Source organism: Onychomys torridus, chromosome 5, assembly GCF_903995425.1.
Source record: "Onychomys torridus chromosome 5, mOncTor1.1, whole genome shotgun sequence".
Lineage (NCBI taxonomy): Eukaryota > Metazoa > Chordata > Mammalia > Rodentia > Cricetidae > Onychomys > Onychomys torridus.
The window spans coordinates 125,239,215-125,257,703 of record NC_050447.1 but is presented as its reverse complement, the minus strand read 5'-3'; the positions used below and the strand labels follow the sequence as shown (position 1 = coordinate 125,257,703).

The following is an 18,489-nucleotide window of genomic DNA, read 5'->3' as shown; positions in this document are numbered from 1 at the left end:
CAGACAATAACTCTATCATGAACCACATCTCCTGCCACAAGGCATAAATTAAAGATAATTGACTCTTGTTGCTTTAAGCCTTTGTTTGGTGGCAATTTCTAGAAATAAATAAACCCCAAGTTAATTAATAAAAAAAAAAAAACATGAAGACACACTCATGAACCCAAGAAAGCCACCCAAAGGTCCCACTTGGGAACAAGTCACCTTTGTGTCCTCCCAGTCATCATGACTGTGAGCTGAACCTACTGTCAAGACCACATGTTCTTCCAAGAAAGGCAACTGGGGTCTATGGAGTGTGACAGACACAGGATTTGGAAGCAGAAGCATGGTGCTGTCACTGCTGACAACGGTTGGGTTTGGGGTGTTTGTTTTCATTTGTAAAGGTGTTTTCACAGGACAGAACCGCTTATTTAATGATCTATGATATCTTCTGCCTGTGGCCGGATGTGACTGCTGTTTAATATTGACCATCACTGTAAGGCAAATTTGGAACAGTGCCAGGAATTTGTAAGCTGACTCTACACATGGACCCTGTACTGCGTACCCTGCTCCAAATGTTCATTGAGTAAAAGCACATCTCTCACCTCTGTCCGGGCCCCAGGGCCCTGCCGTTGGCTCATAGGGGTTGAAGGACACAGTGCTCTCAGGACGGCTACCTTGTGGAGGGACAGGCTGAAGCACAGGAATGATATCAGGTTATCATTTCAGCACTGATGCCGCTGTTTTCAAATGATCACACGTTAGCTTATGCAGGGGAGACAGGGGAAAAGGATTAAGAAGAGGTCAGAAAGGTTTTTCTCATTCTTCAGGCAACTGTTTGGACCTGAGAAGGTTACACAGACTCATGCCTTACAGCTCCCACCCCTGACATGGACTCAGAGCTGGAAGGAGGGAATCCATTTTGTTCATTCCAGTAGAACTTCCTTCCCAATTATGTGTCCTTCAGGTGTGTGTTTCCCACCTCCCAGAAGGAAGATCTCGTACGTTCCCCACGGATTCATTTCTGTTTTGAACTTGCCCTTCCTCATCTAATTTCATGTGGAAGTTATCTAAAAAAGCAAAGTCAAGCTGTGTCCATCTGTTTTGCCTTCCATACAGATTTAGGCACAATGCATTGATGCTACAGGGTAGCCTGGCCAATTAGCTGCAAATCCCAGAGGAAGGCTGCATTCTGCCGAGTCTCCACCCCCACCCAGTGCACCACTGCCATGGATGATAACGATAAAGATAGTCGTGGTGGCAGTAGGCACATGCCATGCCACAAGAGAAGTTCCCTTTGCTTTCCGGAAGGAAAGGGACTCTTCCTTTTTGACCTGTGGCTGGTCACTGAGGCAGAGACGGAAGGAAAGCCTCACTGGCCCTTACACATAGGGGCTTCTCACTCATTCAATTAACACTGATTTGCCTCGTGAAATAAGTGGAGGGAATCTCCTGATATTCTGAAGGATTTTCCATTTGAAACATTTTTCTCTTTTTCTGACCCATCTTTACCCACAAATTAAGAAAGGTGATGGCTACGACACTTGTCTCACAAGCAAACCACTGTTCAGCTTTAACCCTCCTCTCCTCCAGTTTTTGTTTATCTTGTGTATCTGTTTACCTTATCAGCATCCACGTATTGCCATGAAGAAATGAGACAGCACCAGCTTTGGGGGGAATTTAAAGGAACAGAGACATTCAGCTAACATTACACAGCCATGGTCTTGAAGCGCACATTAAATTCTCACCTATCTCACTAACATAACACTCTCATGCATCAAAATTAAACAACAGAGTCACACTGTGTCATTACCAACGCAGGGACACATGTCTCAAGATACTTTGACTTCCCAGCTTCATGGTGTTTACCATGAGTTAGAGGCTGGCAATGCCTTTCAATGAAGCCAAAGGACAGCTGGTCTCAGACATCATGGAGATGTCACTGGATTCATTTTCTTGTGAAAATTTCTGTCCAACACTCCTGTTGGATCATGTAATAGAACTAACCACAACAATAGAGTGGAGTTATGCAAATGTAGGCATTAAATCAAAGCTCTGGAGCTGGGCTATGCTGGTAATGGATGCTTAGAAGAACGCACAATACAATGTGTGAAAGAATGGATGTTGGTGGGTGAATGTATGTTTGTATGTATGTATGTACTGATGGATAGATAGGTGTGTGGGTGTGTGGGTGGATATGTGGATGGATGGGTGGGTGGACAGATGAGTGTGGTTGAATAGATAGATTTAAAAGTAACCTTTCATAAATGGGAGGTGTGAAATGTAAACTTATAGAGTTTAAAATGAATCTCTCTTAAGTCTTCACACTCAGAATGGGAAATAGACCCAGGTAAATCTCCTATGATCCTCTTAAACTTTTACATATGACTTCAGTAGTGTTGGGTGTTGCTTGGATTCCCTTTATCATTAATACTATCATTGCCCTGCTTTGCTCTCTGTATAAACAAACTCCAGCTGCAAACAATTTTTAAAAGCCTTTTCAAGTCAGCATGACTAAAATTTTAAGTCCTTTTGATTTTTCTCTGTACACAAGAAGGTTCTGAGATTCCCAAGACAAACTCTGATCCATAATGGAATTAAAGGATGCCCCGAGACGGGGAAACAATCTAACCCTTCCTGTGGATAGAAGAGCTCCTGTCTCTGCCACTCAGTGCCTCATCCTAGGGCTCTCTGGAATATTCTCCAGAGTAAGAGGACTTCAAAAGGCTTGTTATAATAAACCAACACCCACAATTTCCTAATAAAATCTGCTAGGGATATTTTTAAAGCAGAGTTAAGGGTCTTAGAAAATCACTGAAAAAATGGCAGTGTATCAGAAGCAAGTGAGGATCAGTGGCAAGGGACCCTAAGCATCCAAGCTGCTGGAGGGATTTCATATCCAGACTGACAGGTACTATCCTTGTGTCTATCTTTTAGACAAAGGAAAAGACTGGGCATCTCTTTTGGAAAGCAGGACTCCATTTTAAGTGGGTGTGACTCAGGGCTTCATTTCCAGCTACCCAACACAAAGCACCTTATGAGAACGAACGTTCATGATCCAGAAACAGATAGCCCGCTAGACCCTTCAAGAGATACACAACTTTTCTCATCTGGATGACTCAGCCTTCAGTGGGGAACCACCACCTCCTACCTCACGCACAGGTAGAGACCTATGAGTCGGGGCAACAATGGCACCCCACAAGGGGCATGTTCTGTAGAAGTGGTGGGTGGCTTTCCACTGAGATAGTTAAAAAGCATCAGTTGGCTGCTTTATGATGTAATGAAGATACAGGGCCCCACTTCCAGCTTTCCCACAGTTCTTGAGAACAGGTCCTTGCTAGGACCACTGTTACCACCCAAAGCTCTGGAAGCAAAGCCTCAGTTGAAAGAAGGTATCTTTTTTAATAGCTTCTCTCTCTCTGAACCTGGGGTTGCCTGTTTGGCTAGACTGCCTCTGCCTCCTCAGCACTGTGACATCAGGCATGTGCCACTGTGCCCAGCTTTTTACATGGGTGACAGGGACCTGAACTCCGGTGCTCAAGCTTGAACAACTAGAATTTACCGATTGGGCCATCTCTCCCAGCTGCAGTGTTGCTTTTTGACATACCAACAGGCTATCCTGAGTGATCTTTACCGAATCATGTGGAATCTCAGCACGAGGCAGTACTGCTGCCAAGAAGGGCTTGTGCTGATGGAATTATAGTCCCCAGTCAGCCGACTTATGTCATGAAGACGATCCCCCATGGACCTGACCCAATCAGTTGAGGGTCCCTAAGTTTAGACTTTCTGAGGAGAGCCAAAAAGGGGTAAAGGAAAGCTAACTGACCCCTAGCATGGGGCAGCTTTAGCCATGCCACTGAGTTTCCATACGGCTTTAGGCCTTCCCCACTTAACAATCTCCTCCATGGCCATTGCACTGGCTTAGCTAGTCTGTGCAACTGTGTAAGGTAAGTCCTTGTAATAAATCTGTGTGTGTGTGTGTGTGTGTGTGTGTGTGTATACATATATATATATATATATATATATATATATATACATATATATACATATATATATGTGTGTGTGTGTGTGTGTGTGTGTGTGTGCAGGTAATAAATTTGCATATGTGAGCACCGATATATGCATGCTTAAATATACATATTATACATATGTATAGAAATGCATATATAATACAAATATAATATACAAATATGTATACACAGGCACAGATGTATAGATGTATACATGAGTGTGTCATACACATGTTTATGTGTGCTCTTGCACATACAGCATCTCTGGCTGATGTGTCTCTGGGGGAACTCAAGAGAGAACATGTGAGCTGCTAGGATGAAAGATGGTGCTCCTTGCTAGGTCTGTGCAGAACTGGGGCTGTGAGTTTGAAACAAGCCTTGGACTAGGAGGAGCGGAAGGACAGAGTGGAAGCACATGAGGAGTCAGGTTGAGGAGGAGGAGGTGGAGACACAGGCTTACTCAGTGTCCCACAGTGTTTTGTGAGGGTTGGTAAGGATGGTGTCACACTCAGGACTGTGGTGCCTCTGAGTCTAGCTGCTGGCCTGAGTGGATTTTATAAGGACACCTTCAAAAAGCTCCCAAGACAGGTGAATATTAAGTACCTCAGCTTGTGAGACATTATGCTTACCACTGGGCTCCCTAGACATGAGCTGCCCCAGTCACAAAATGGGGCCCTCAGCAAGGAGAGTATGTCAGAATCTGAACAAGGCTCAGGCTGTTGAGACAGGGCAGCTGCAGTACTAACTATCACTGACTGAACAGGGTCCGACATGGCCTCCTTTCTCTTCAGCCGTCATGTCACTCTCTTTTCTGTGCTCTGGTCAACAGGATTAAGATCAATATAGAGAATAATTACTGAGTATAATTTCTGGGTGTTTATGCCTTTTGTTTTAATAAGTACTTTGAAGATTCAACTCTGTGTGCCCATGCTTAGTCATGTGCCCACATGCTTGGAAAATATTAATATAAAATGAAAATAACTGTTAATAGAATCAACTTTGCCTACAGAAGATAAAAATAGATATGAAAAAAGCAATCTATACATATTATACACATATTTATGTGCGTATATACATATATCTGTGCATATACATACATACACACATACAGGTGTGTAGGTATGTGTTGCATGTGTGCCCTTGTGTGTGTGTGGTTCACTATAAATAAGTTGATACAAAGGTCAGGATGGAACTCTTTGAAATTCTGGGACTTGGGAGGTAGAATTAAGTTCAAAGACAGCCTGGGATACAAAGCAAAAGCCTGACTCACTCACACACACAAAACAAAACAAGTGCTGGGACATAGCTCAGTGGTAAAGCACTTGAGTTTGATTCCAAGACCCTGAGAACCTTCTTACATTTATTTTTTCAGTGTGCTCATGAGTCACAGAACACACATGCGGGCGTCAGTTCTCTCCTTCCACCATGTGGGTTCCAGGAATCAAACTCGGGTTGTCGGGCTTGGGGGCAAGTACCTTTGGCCCCTGAACTATCTTGCCCACAAGGTCTTCTTTTTATTGTCCCTCAAAATACAGTCATGTAACACAATCCAAAAATCAGCCTGATGTCTTAGGGGCAGAGCACTTCTGGAGACCTCAGTCTCCTCCATCGTGAAGAGCTTTGTGTAACAGAGGCTCTAAGGCTGCAACATGTGACTCTGGACACATGAGGCAAGCTGACCATACAGACTGTCTGATGTGAGAATCAGTAGTCATTGGCTGTACTTGCTGAAATGACTGAAGCTATGTGCTGGAGGAGAACAAGGCATCATGGTCTGGCTATGCAGCAGTAGCAACAGAGAACCTGCATGCAAAGCATGGAATGCACTGTGCAGGGCCTGCCAGGTTCAGCAGGTGCACTTGAAACTGGGTGTGCAGCAGAGGCATGGAGGCAGAGCTGTGCTGGGTAAGGGGGTAGGGAGCCAAGCGTGGTCTGCGTGCGGGTCTATCCTACCACTTAGTCAGGGACAGCAAGCAGGGGACACTTTAGCACCTTTTTGTGGCCAGGCTTTGGGAAGGAGTAGGATTTGATTCTTGAGATTATTCCACCTGGTGACCAACTCTAGAAACCATAATGGCAGAGAGGAATAGAGTGTTTAGTCTCAGAAAATACACACAAGATATTCTTTGTTATGACGAGCTACCTGACATGCTGCATGGCCTTGTTTCTGTGAGTGTATTGCCTACCCACTTCACGGGCCCCAGCGAGGTTTCCTGCATGCAAGTCTGGATCATTTGAGATGCTTCCAGAAGAGTCTACCACTCGGGCAGAGATGTCTAGACTATTCAGTAAATATTTTCCACCAAAGTCTACAAAATTAAAGGTGTGACATGAAGCCACCATGTTGTCTGTGGAAATCTTTTGTCTCAGGCTCCATGAGGGACTCTAGTTACTGACTGCTCAGTGGTATCTCTGTTCAGTGGCACTGGTTGCAATTATGACACTGTCATCTGTAAGTCCTGAGACATATGCAGCCCTCAGGCCACAAGTTGGGCATGCCCGAGAGGGACAACAGATCTGTTTCAAGGACACCGAATGATAAACACCCAGTCCATGAGAAACATGAGGACCCCACAGAAGTGAGGACCTGAGGCACTGTGTTTCAAAGGACCCTCAAGTTTACTGGTGTTTTAGCCAATTCAAGATCTCTCAGTTTGGTAACAAGTGCTAACCCTGGAATCAACAGTATCAGTCTTGAGTAGCCACCTGTCCCCACTGGAGACAGAACATGTGTTTGGCTTTTGGCAGATTTTGTTTTTTAGGATTTAGCAGGACAGAAGTCAGGAATTATTCCCTGATGGTGCCCATGTGCTGGGATGTCCATGCTGAAGTCCCCAAGATGTGAGAAGACCAACTCCTGCTGAGTAACAACCTAAGTGCCAACTTTGACATCCTGGATTGAGAAGGGACTTGAGATTCTTCTCTCTTTGTGGGCATGATGTTGAAAGGGATAATTTAACACAGGGACATCTGGGATACAGTCTTATCTAGTGACATGGAGTGGGATATGGGTTCTGGCCAAGACTCCCAGACATGTTCCTTCTCTGCATCATCCTCTTGAGTTCTTATCAAGAACACCCTCCTCCCCTAATCATCAGTCAAGTGGATTTACCCAGGAGGTCAAGTCCCTAGAAATTCTGTGTCAATTGGTTTGGCCAAAGGAGTTGGGTAGCTAAACTCAAGGAGACACCCATCTGCCGGCCATGTCCTAATGATATGCATATAGGTAAACCTGTGGATGGCACACACATGTTCACACAGACAATGCAAGACTGTACTTGAACAATATACCCCCTTTCTCTACGTCTGACAGGAGGTCTTTCTGACCTAACTGTGGGTTTCTTCCTCAGTCTGTATACTTCTAGAGGATGAAGAGAAAATAAGCCAGCCAAGAAACCATGAAAACGGGCTAGCTTAGCAATGGTCACAGGCAGGTGCTTTCCCAGACTCACTGGAGTTCCCAGGTCTTCAGGCCTGTGCTAACTACAACCTGACTCCCTGTGTACTCAGACACAACTGCTTCCCCAGAAGAGGCACATACAGTAATACTCACCACAGGGTGGGCATTTGAACTCTGTTGGTGACCTGCAAGGGGAATATGCCATGGTTACAGTTAGACAATTATTGCTGTGTTCATGTGAACCACCTACTTATTAGATCAATCGATAGGACTGGAACATACTGAGCAGACTGTAAAATTTCTGCATCAATACTTTCCTCTTTTACTGGATTTTTCACACATTCAATTAAGTAAAAAAAATTTTGGGGACAGAGTCTCATTATATAGACCGGGCTGGCCTTGAACTCACACAGATTGCCTGCCTCTGCCTCTGCCTCCTTAATGCTCAGATTAAAGGTGTGTGCTATCATCCCTGGCAACACATGCAATGGAAATCCACAGTTTTCTTTAGAAGTTATAGTGACTGATTATCTTTCAACTAAGGATTCCTAGGATTGGAGTGACATCAAGTTTAGTCACATGGTAAAATCAAAGCCTCATCCTGCTTGAATTTGGAATAGACAAATCTGACACCAGGCTGATGGTGACCAATGTCTCTCAAACTAGACCCTCTTTGTCCCAGTCACTCACCCATCTGTTCGCCAATCTTTTGGCACGGTACAGTGAGGACTCTTAACAGTCCGTCCGGCTTGTAAGAGTAATGCTCCACTAGCTGCAAGAGAAGCAAGGAAGCCAGTGGTGAGAAGAGGGAGAGAAATGGAGACAGTGACAGGGTCACAGCCCTCACAGACTTCAAAGCCATCAGAACTCAGCTAGTCTCTTCCACAGGGCACTTGGGGAATGGGCCTCAGATGTCCTTGGGTAGAGCCAACAACTGTTTTAGCCTTGAAGTAGTGGGTCACATCCATAATCAAAAAATGGAGAGTGAATGAACGCATGTTTGCTTACTGCTTGCTAACATTCTCCACTCTTACACAGAACAGGACCCCAACCCAGGGAATGGTGCCCCCCACCACAGCCTGGGGCTTCCCAAACCAGTTAATGTAATCTAAATAATCCCCACTGACATGCTCACGCTCTAATCCAACCTACACAATCCTTCACGGAGACTGTCTTCTCAGGTGATTCAGAGTGTGCCAAATTGACCAATAACACTAATCATCACATAGCCAGATGATGATACACTAGAGATTGGGAGTCTCCATACCATCTCCATCATCTAGTCCTTTATTGGCTTGTTTGTTTGTTTGCTTGCTTGCTGAGATAGGATTTTGCTATATAGCCCAGGCTAGCCTTGAATTTACTATGTACCTGAGGCTGGCCTTCAACTTTTGTCCCTTTTGCCTCCATAGTTAACAAAGCTGTGATGTCACATTAAGGAAGCAAAATGTGCTTAGTAGCAATTGTGGGGAGCCGGGTGAACAACATTGGGGTGCTTCTGCATGCTTGAGTTGCCTCTAGGTTTACAGACAACTAGGCTGAGAATGAACCCTTTGCAGACCAGGCCTGCAAAGTTCCTGGACACACAGCTGCCTGGAGCCTAGGAAGAGTAGATTTGCTTCCTAAGCGGTCTTTGGTCATCTATGATCGTGTGTGTGTGTGTGTGTGTGTGTGTGTGTGTGTGTGTGTGTTATTTCATGTTATTCCAGTCCTGGATGGCAGGACTTCCTGTTAAATTCTGAACACTGCCCTGCAGCACAGGACACCAAGAACTTAATAGCTCGAGCCAGGGGATGGAACCACTGCAGCCTCACTGACCTGATGGTGGCCCCCATGTCAAGATTTCTCAAACAAGTCATCTAGAAATCAGAGTAAGTTGATGAAGTATGTGGGACAGATAGCCTTATCCCTCCTCTTGTTTGTAAGAGTTTTGGAACCAGCAGCCCTATGGGCCTGCATTGTGCCCTTCAGAGGGGAGAAAGAGGAGAGTGAGAGACAGAGAGAGATAGAGATACACAGAGAGAGACAGGGAGAGAGACACAGACACACACACACAGACACAGACACACACACACGGACACAGACACACACACACACACACACACACACACACACACACAGACACAGACACACACACACAGAGAGACACAGAGACACAGACACACACAGACACAGAGACACAGACACAGACACAGACACACACACACACACACACACAGACACACACACACAGAGACACAGAGACACAGACACAGAGACACAGAGACACAGACACAGACACACACACACACATGGACACAGACACACACACACACACACACACACAGATACAGACACACACACAGACACGGACACACACAGACACAGACACACACACACAGACACAGACACACACACACACAGACACACACGGACACAGACACACACACACAGACACACACACACACACACACACACACACACACACACACACACCTGCCAGAGGGTGTCGAACTTCTTGCCCTCAGGGATGGAGAGCTTCCCCGTCTTGTCCCTGTCGATTCGGTAGTGCAGCACCTTCCCCTCATGCAGCAGGCACAGAGCGTAGGAGCCATTGTTGTCTCTGGCCCTGATCCTGGAGAGAGAACACACTGTGTCACTCCCTACTCTGACATTCTGACCTGAAAACAGTAACCTAGCCACAGTGGGCAGCAGGTGCTCACCAGAACCAGCAAGTGGGTACATGCTTGGCAGGCAGCACCCAGACCTTGAGGTCACAGGAAGACTCAGTACCAGAGCCAGTGAGCCATCAAAAAAGGAAATGCCAGGAGGTGGAGGTGGACCATGACACACATCCAGCAGGGCTGTGGAGTTCTGGAGATCAGTAGAAGAGCTGGGGTCTGTGTAGCTCAAGGCAACAGGCACAGGCTTTAGGTGTCTCTGAAGCCCCTAGATTCACCTCCAATGTTTACCCGCAGGCGCAGGTGTGGTGCAGATGGGGAATCCAGTGGGCATTCTAACAGGACCTTCTGGAGCACACATGAAAGATTAGGAGTGCTTCTGCTCCCCCAAGGCCTTCTTTACTTCCTTACCCTCTCCCCAGTGCCAGGGTCATGCTCAAAACACTATTGGATATTATCAGGTGGCATTGACATCCCGTGCCTGAGAAGGGAATGGTAGCCACATGAGATGAGCCAACAGAGACAGCCTGAGGTCCAGTAGGCATCTGAAGATGAACTGAGGACTCCATTTCACTGGTATCATAAGCTACATGTAGCATTCTAGGCCCCCATGCCAGGTGACAACACACAGGCGTATCCTTGAAACTGAGTCACATGAACAGGGCAGTCCTGGCACTGTAGGAGGAAGATGTACTTCAAAAAGTTAGGCCCCAGGGAGGGTGTGTTCCAGGCTGACAGGCCACTAAGAGATGTGACTCTTCCAGTTCAGTGCCTCATTTCTCTCCAGTTATGCCATCCCCCCACCCTTTCCATCCAAGCACTCCTTCTATCATGAGATCTGGGGAGGAGTGTCTGCAAACTAGGGCAATTCACACTGCTCTCTCTGGGTACAAGATGTTGAGGCCACAGCCACAGTTGAGGCTGAGCTGGGCCTTGGAACCGGATGTGACCACACTTCCCTTTCTCCTGCCAAACGGCCCATCTCTTGAAAGTGGCAGGGAGGTTGCAACTTTAAAAATTAGTTCCTTTTGAAATGGCATTTGGTTGGCACAATGGCCAGGGCTCCTTCCAAGCCCCCGCTTGAAGCTCAGGGCAGCTGGCAAGATACACAAGATACAGCTGGTGGAAGATACGCAGCCAAACCCTTCTTGGTCCTTGCAAGTGGCTAGTCTGAAATTTTGCCACTATAGAAACAGCCCCTCCCCCCTAAACTGAGTCACCAAGCACCCTGAGAGGCCAACTCCTTTCAGATGGTCATGGGGCTGATTTAAGCCTTGTTGGTTACTGGGTAATGCCCAGCCACACAATGAAACACCGTATATGGACAGAGAACTGAGCCTGTTTTCTAGGGAAGCCATGCACAATGTGTGCTGGCTTTATTTTATAGACACCAGTGGCTTGCAGAAAGGATAATGTGTATACAAACATACATGTAAGGGGCTGGGCATGTGACTCAGAGGGGAGAGCACTTGGACACAGCCACATGTGTCTGTGAGCCCAGTGTTGGAGGGTGGAGATAGGCAGACTCAGGGAGCTTTCGGGCTGACCAGCTCAGCTGAAGCTGTGAGCTTCAGGTCCAGTGAGAGAGCCTGCCTCAAAGGACTAAGGTAGAAAATCTTCCTTTGGCATCTGCACTTATATGCATGGCATGCACATCCACACACATGAATAAGCTTCAAACACAGTGATTGATGGCAAGGGGGAGAGAGAGAGAGAGACAGAGAGACACACACAGAGAGACAGAGAGAGAGAGACACACACAGAGAGAGACAGAGAGAAGCAAGGACAAAGGAGGAGGGGAAGAGGGAGGAAGAAGAGATGAGATGTACACCTGTCATTCCACCAACAGGAAGTAGAGGCTGGAGGATCAGTAGCTCAAGGCCATCCTCCATTACATAGTGAGTTGGAGGTGAGCCTGGGGTACAGGAGATACTGTCTCAAGGAAAACAGACCAAAACAAGAAGCACCCAGGTGTCAGCACATGAAGAATTTGTACGTATGCCTAGAAAAGTTGGTTTGGGGGAGAGATGACCAGAAGACACATCTCAGTGCCATTCTCCATTCTGAGAGTCCTTCATGCCTGAGATCCCAGGGTCAGAGAAATGAAAGATGGGGCCTGAATTCCAATTTCTAAATCCTTGTTCAACTTGCTAACTAATCCGTCTTGCCTCAGGCCTTGGTTGGTTTTCTCTAGCTAAACTTGACAAGAAAGCTCCAGGCTCTGTGGTGCTCACCTCTCACATAGGAGGGTCCACAGGGACCAGGAATGAGGGCTAGCCTGGGCAACATAGTAATGTTTCTCTTTTAAAAACAAACCCAATATAGCATACCACAGGTACCACTGTGAGGCAGATGTCCAGAGAGACGGTACGACTGACCTCAGACCAATCTGGGGAATCCAAATTAAGCTCACAGTGGAAACGCCGTGACACTGTGGACCGTGGCAGACATCTACACAATGAGTAATCCAAGTGCTGCTGAGATGGATCAACACTTGTCCTCCCAGGCTGCCATTGGGAGCACACATCAGCCCCATCACTTTGGAAAACCACCTGGGAGGGGTTCCTGCTGCTTACTCATGGCACAGGGTCAACAGTTCCACGTCCAGGGTTAGAACACGGTCAGCAGAGTGAAAATCAACGGAGCAAACTAAGCCCTGTTCCCATGTCCTCCCCCCCCCCCCCCCCCCCCCCCGCCGAGATGTTGATCTCATGGCCCTTCTAAGGAGCCCTTTTAGTCTCTGAAATTTGCACCTCATACTCAGTCCAATGTTACTGTCCTTCAAATACTCTCTCTCTTCATGCTTTCTACCTTGAACTGGAAAGTCTAAATGCCGAGACTCTAACTGTGATAGCAACTACTCATTTTTCATGTACTTTCTCCTTGCCATGGCTGCTCAGGGTATTTTGCATACTTAGATTCTTCAACAGATTTCATAGAGTTTAGGCAAACACTGGCTAGGAGTCCTGGAGAAAAGGAAAAACATTTTAAGGTACAGGAAAACATCTACAGAGAATTTGAGCTTACAACCTCCTTTGTACCTGTTTGGAGGAAAAAAACATAAAATATCCCATGAACCTAAGGAAAGTTATTGCAAGCTCACCGAGGTAACAGGCCCCACATCTTCATTTTTTAAAAATGAACTCAAGAAAGTGAGAAAAAAATGTAGTGGATCCATTACATTTCTTAAACCCTTTTTTTTCCCCGTTGAAATGTGCAGGAGCACTGTCCTATGAGGAGACTGGTAGTACGTGATTCAGACCCAAAAGGTGATGAAGATACTATAATGAAAGAGACCCTTTGCTAAAGCAAACATGTGCACTTGTACCCTGGAAGGTGTGTTGGGAGCACAGACTGGCTCTCTGTGCTTGTCAGAAACTGCACACAATCCCAGTGTTCACAGCTACTGAACACATCGTGCATCCTACAACAAATCCATTCAGACAACAGAACGGGCTGGAACAGCAGAGTGAGAGAGTGGCGGCCACACAGGGCACTAAGTGTCACAAACAGGAAATGCACCGAGGCCCGGGAAAAGCTCCATTGCTGAAGCCCCTGCCACACAACCTGAGTTCGGATCCCCAGGACTCACATTTCCTGTGTGCTGGTGGGTGTCTGTAGCTCTAGTGCTGAGGGCTGGAGACAGGAGGATCCTAGGAGCTCTAGGCTACCCAGCCTGTTTGAACTGGGGAGCTCCAGGTTCAGTGAGGGCCCTGTCTCAAAGCACTGGAAGGAGAGTGACTGAGGAAGACACCCAACACCAGCTTCTGGCCTCCACAAATGCCCCCTCATGCACATGTCCATCAGCACGTACACATGCGCGTACCCCCCCATCCCAACCACATATGAGTAAGCATACTCCTTGGTTCCACAGACATGAAGTCCCAGGAGGACAAAAGCAAAAGATTGTGTTTAGGGATGTACATCCTGGTGGTGAAACTGGAAAAAAAGAAAGAAAAAGAAAAACGGAAGGACGGATGGACAGAAGGAAGGAAGGACGGACGGACGGAAGGAAGGAAGGAAAAGGAAAGGAGACATAAAATGCAAATACTTGATCACAGGCCTATGAGTGCATCCCCCTTGAGGGATGGGGCAGGGCTTGGGGGAGGGGTTTCTGCAATTTGGCTTGTATTTCACTCAGGTCCTGTTTGCTTGATGTTTATTCATTAAACTGTCCCTGTCTGGCTCTGCTGAATTTAGTATCTCACTGTAAAGACAGCAGGGAAGATACAGGAGGAAATGGAGTCGCCCCTTGTTTTTGGGCAAGTCTTTCTGCTAAGACCCCTCTTCTTGAAGGCTCCCCAAGGGGACTATGTACAAGTGACTCTCTGTCTTGGAGGCCAAGCTCCCCTCAGACAACAGGGAGCTGACAGCTGTGGTTACTGCCTGGACCCTCGGCCTGAGCAGTGCCCGTGGTAGCTGGGAGGAAATGAAGGCAGAGACGGGAAACCCACAGGCTCAGCATCTGTAAGAGACAAAGACCAGAAGGGCGGGCCTTGCCAATCGCCCAGCAACTTGAGGTATCTGCAGGCTACAGGCAGATCCTGGCTCGGATTATTTTGAACTCAAAATAGAACTAGTTAGGAAGCTGCTGCCTGACTTCTGTCTTGGCTGTCCTCTGTTTCTAAAAACCTGGCAGGGGTCATGGGCGACACCCTGGCCTGAGTCTATGGACAGAGCCCCAAGGTTAATCTTTGGGTTCTACTGGTCCTAGACTGTTCAACCACCAATTGTTTATCTCTCTCTCTCTCTCTCTCTCTCTCTCTCTCTCTCTCTCTCTCTCTCTCTGTGTGTGTGTGTGTGTGTGTGTGTGTGTGTGTGTGTTTGTGTGTGTGTGTGTGTGTTATGCAGGTGTGTGCATGGATGTGCATGCTGAAGACAGAGGCTGACATTGGGGTGGTCCTTTATTGCTCTCAACCTTACTTTTTGAGACACGGTCTCTAAATGAACATGGTCAGCAAGCTCCCGAGATTCTCCTACCCTGTCTCAGTGCTAGGATGACAAGCATATCTGTGGATTTGGGGGACTGAACACAGGTCCTCAAGCTTGAAGAAAACCATCTCACTGACTTTGCTACCTCCCTAGCTCAACATTTGATTATTCCCACCCAACGTTTTCCTCGAAATCAGAAATAAGTAAGTGAACAGATCTTATATCTGCCCTTATGAAATGCCAGTCTTAGGGTGATGCCCTGAGGATTATGCTGGGATGTTGTGCTAACTTTCCTTACAAGAGTCCTTGTTCTTCCTTGGCATGCTCCTTCAGAGGCTGGTTCTTGGTTAAACAGACCTTGTATGGGCCCCTCACAGAGCTGAAAGAGAAGGTGTTACTTTTGCCAGAAGGGCTTGACCCTCTTCTCCACCCTCCTGTGCCCTCCAGGGTAAGAGAATTGTGGGTGGTGGTGAGGCCAGGCACTGAGCTGAGGGCCTGGGAGATGGAGGAGACCCTGTAGGCTGCCTCCCTGAGGCTCTAGGGATATGGTCTGCATCCGCTACGAACAGAACAGCAGCAGGTATGCCCTAGCCCACAGACCATTCAGTCTCTTGCTTTTGTCCAGGGGAATCTGTGGTGGGACATTCAGTCAGAGGGAGGAGAGATGTCTGCATGGGCAGTGGGGGAGGGGATAGGAAAGGAGGGAAGAGGAGGGAGAGGAGGGGAGGAGAAGGAGGGGAGAGAAGAGAGGAGAGGGGAGGGGGAAGAAGAGGAGGCAGAGGAGACAGAAGGGGAGAGGAGGGGATGGCAGAGGACAGGATGGGAGAGGAGGGGAGGGGAGGGGGGGGGGGGGGAGGGGAGGGGAAGGACTATCAGGTGGGAGAAAGCCATCCTCACTCAGAGCTAAGAATGCACAGTGGCTTTCCCTGGAAGCCTAAGGAAGGAGGGAGACAGGGATCCAGGAGTAATTGACACTCCGCACAGAAACATTGTGTCTGTCAACACCTTGAACTAGCAACACATAGGCACCCTGGTGTCCTCTGTGCGGACCCTGAAAGCAAGATCAGCTCCTAAAGCAAACAGGATCTGGAGCATGCCAAGCATGTGTTCTCCACAGTGCATCTTGTAAAACATTGTTTCACAAATGTCTTTCCCTGCATTGTGGGCGTGGAACACTAGGTAAAGCGCTTGCCTTGAACCCTGATGACCCCAGCTCAGTCCTCAGAATCCCTACTGAAACAAACACCAGCCACCGGTAATGATTTGTGCTTGTGATCCCTGCACTGGGAGGCAGAGACAGGTGAATCTCTGGGACTTGCTGGGTCGCTGGACCAGCATAATCAGCAAGCTTCAGGTCCCAGTGAGAGACCCTGTGTCAACAACTAGGTGGACAGCTCCTGAGGAATAACTCCTGAGGTTGATCTCTGACCTTTACACACACTCACCAAATGCTTCCTTCTTTTGGGCTCTCTGCTCCAGTACCTGAAGGTAGAGTTTCTTTTCGGGGCTTCCCTTCCAGTTTCCCAGGGCCTCTGAGCAGCAGCAGTGAACTGATACTGACATCAGTCCGCAGCTGTCTTTGAACTCTTCCTTCAGAGAGGCGAGGACGCTTTTGTGCTGACCCTACTGGCAAAGCCACACAGATCAAATGCATGACCTGCTTTGATCAAGCATGGCAGTGTGGGAAGACTGATTGAACTTGGCTTTCACTGTGGCATGGGAGGCTCACGACAGCCTCTGTTTCACTCATTAATGAACAAAGAGAAGGGTTTCTTTGATGCCCACAATATAATTTGGAAATGCATGTGTAGAACACGAAGTGAGCTGAAACGTAAGGGGCAACATCACTTGGCAAATAAAACGAAAGCATGGGCTTGGGGCTGGTTCGGTCAGTAAAATGCTTGCCTAGCAAGCAGGAGGAACTGAGTGCAATCCCCAAAACTCGCATAAAAAGCTGACAGTGGGGGCACATCCTTTTAATCCCAGCACTGGGGAGGTGGAGAGAGGCAGATCCCTGAGACTTGCTGGCCAGACAACCCAGTCTAATTGGTCAACTCCAGTCTAGTGGATGACTCCTGAGAAATGACATGTAAAGTTGACCTCTGGCCTCTGTATGTATGCACTTACAAGTGCACCTGCATGCATGTGCATGTACACACACACACACACACACACACACACACACACACACACACAAGCCAGCTTAAGACAAGCATACTATCAGCACTGCACTGGGCAGGAGCTGACTTTCAGGCCAGCAGCGACTTCTTGACTTGAAGAGGAAAGCATTCCCAGTGCAGGACACTCAGCCTCCCTCCAGATGAGTATCAACCAGTCATGAGCTCAAAAAGATCACCTCAATGTAAGAAAGCATGAGCTATGAGAAAAGAGACATCAAATAAGAGGGACAAGGGGAAATGGGGAATTACACACCCAGACATGCTCAGTATTATTAAAACCACAAGGCATAGAATATAAACTAGCTATTCATGGAACCTTTATGGAATCATAAAAATGATCAAGCAACAAGATGCTCCTAAAAATGTCAAAAATAATTTCAGAAAAAAAAAGAAAACCTCTACTCCAAATCTAATTTATAGACATTGAAAAAATGTAATGCATGAGGAAAACAACAGGTCGGACAGCGGTCAGCCAAAGTCGGATGTCAGAAGAAACACAGTGACAGAACCCAGGTGGCACTGAAGGAGAGGTAGTGGACACGGAGCCGGCTGGGGACGATACCGTAAGGAGGCCTGGCATGCTTCCTCTGATGGGAGAACCAGTTTGTGAATGGAGAGGGGCAGCATATGGGTAAGGGAAAAGTAGGCACTGTTGACTGAAAGGTCCATGGACATAGGAAGCCAGGCACACCACACTAGCTTGGCTCTGAACACTTGACCCACTTCATCTCAACAACCCAGGGTGGAACAGGACAGCAGACCCTGTCATCTATAGGGACCACTCACCACGGCTCCCAGCACATGCCTGACACTGGAGGGTGTCAAGCACAGCTTCTCTCGGGCATCATTACTTTTCCTCTTGAGCCATTTCTCAGTAAAATAAGGGCTTTAACACAGTTGCCACAGCATGGCAGGAACCAGTAACCAGGATGGCTGCAGTGTCACGGGCGGGTGGGTGATATGTACAGGGTGGACACACAGGACAAAGGATGGTTCACATCCTAGGATACAGGACTTCCTGAAGCCACATGGGTTGGGGCAGGGTAACACATGAGGCCATCATGTTGCTCAGAGTGAGTGCATTTAAAACTTGTGAACTATTTCTGGAAAGTTCCATCTAGCATTTGCAGACTTAGCTTATGACAAGTAACTGGAACCTGGAAAGTTAAACCACAGATAAAAGGGATTACCGTATTCCCTTTATCTTATTACTAAGTAAAACGAGGCTCAGAGATTAAGTTAAACCTCAAGAGTGCTGTCTGCACCATGGAGCTCATGGTGCCAGGAGAGTCTGGTTTGTCATCTGGGTTGCCTACTATTTTCTCAAG

General features: G+C 47.3%; 1 protein-coding gene across 3 annotated transcripts in view; it reads right to left on the bottom strand.

Moving 5' to 3' along the window:
- Nucleotides 1–18,489, bottom strand: part of Syk (spleen associated tyrosine kinase) — an 87,479-nt gene that overhangs the window by 17,533 nt on the left and 51,457 nt on the right. For 2 of the 3 annotated variants that reach the window (XM_036186744.1, XM_036186745.1), the window contains exons 4-8: nt 9,865–10,003; nt 8,080–8,161; nt 7,543–7,574; nt 5,982–6,050; nt 585–672 (exon numbers count right to left, since the gene is read on the bottom strand). In XM_036186744.1, the coding sequence (XP_036042637.1) occupies nt 585–672; nt 5,982–6,050; nt 7,543–7,574; nt 8,080–8,161; nt 9,865–10,003 (410 nt within the window). The remainder of the gene's footprint in view (nt 1–584; nt 673–5,981; nt 6,051–7,542; nt 7,575–8,079; nt 8,162–9,864; nt 10,004–18,489) is intronic. The other variant, XM_036186746.1, reaches the window with a different exon arrangement.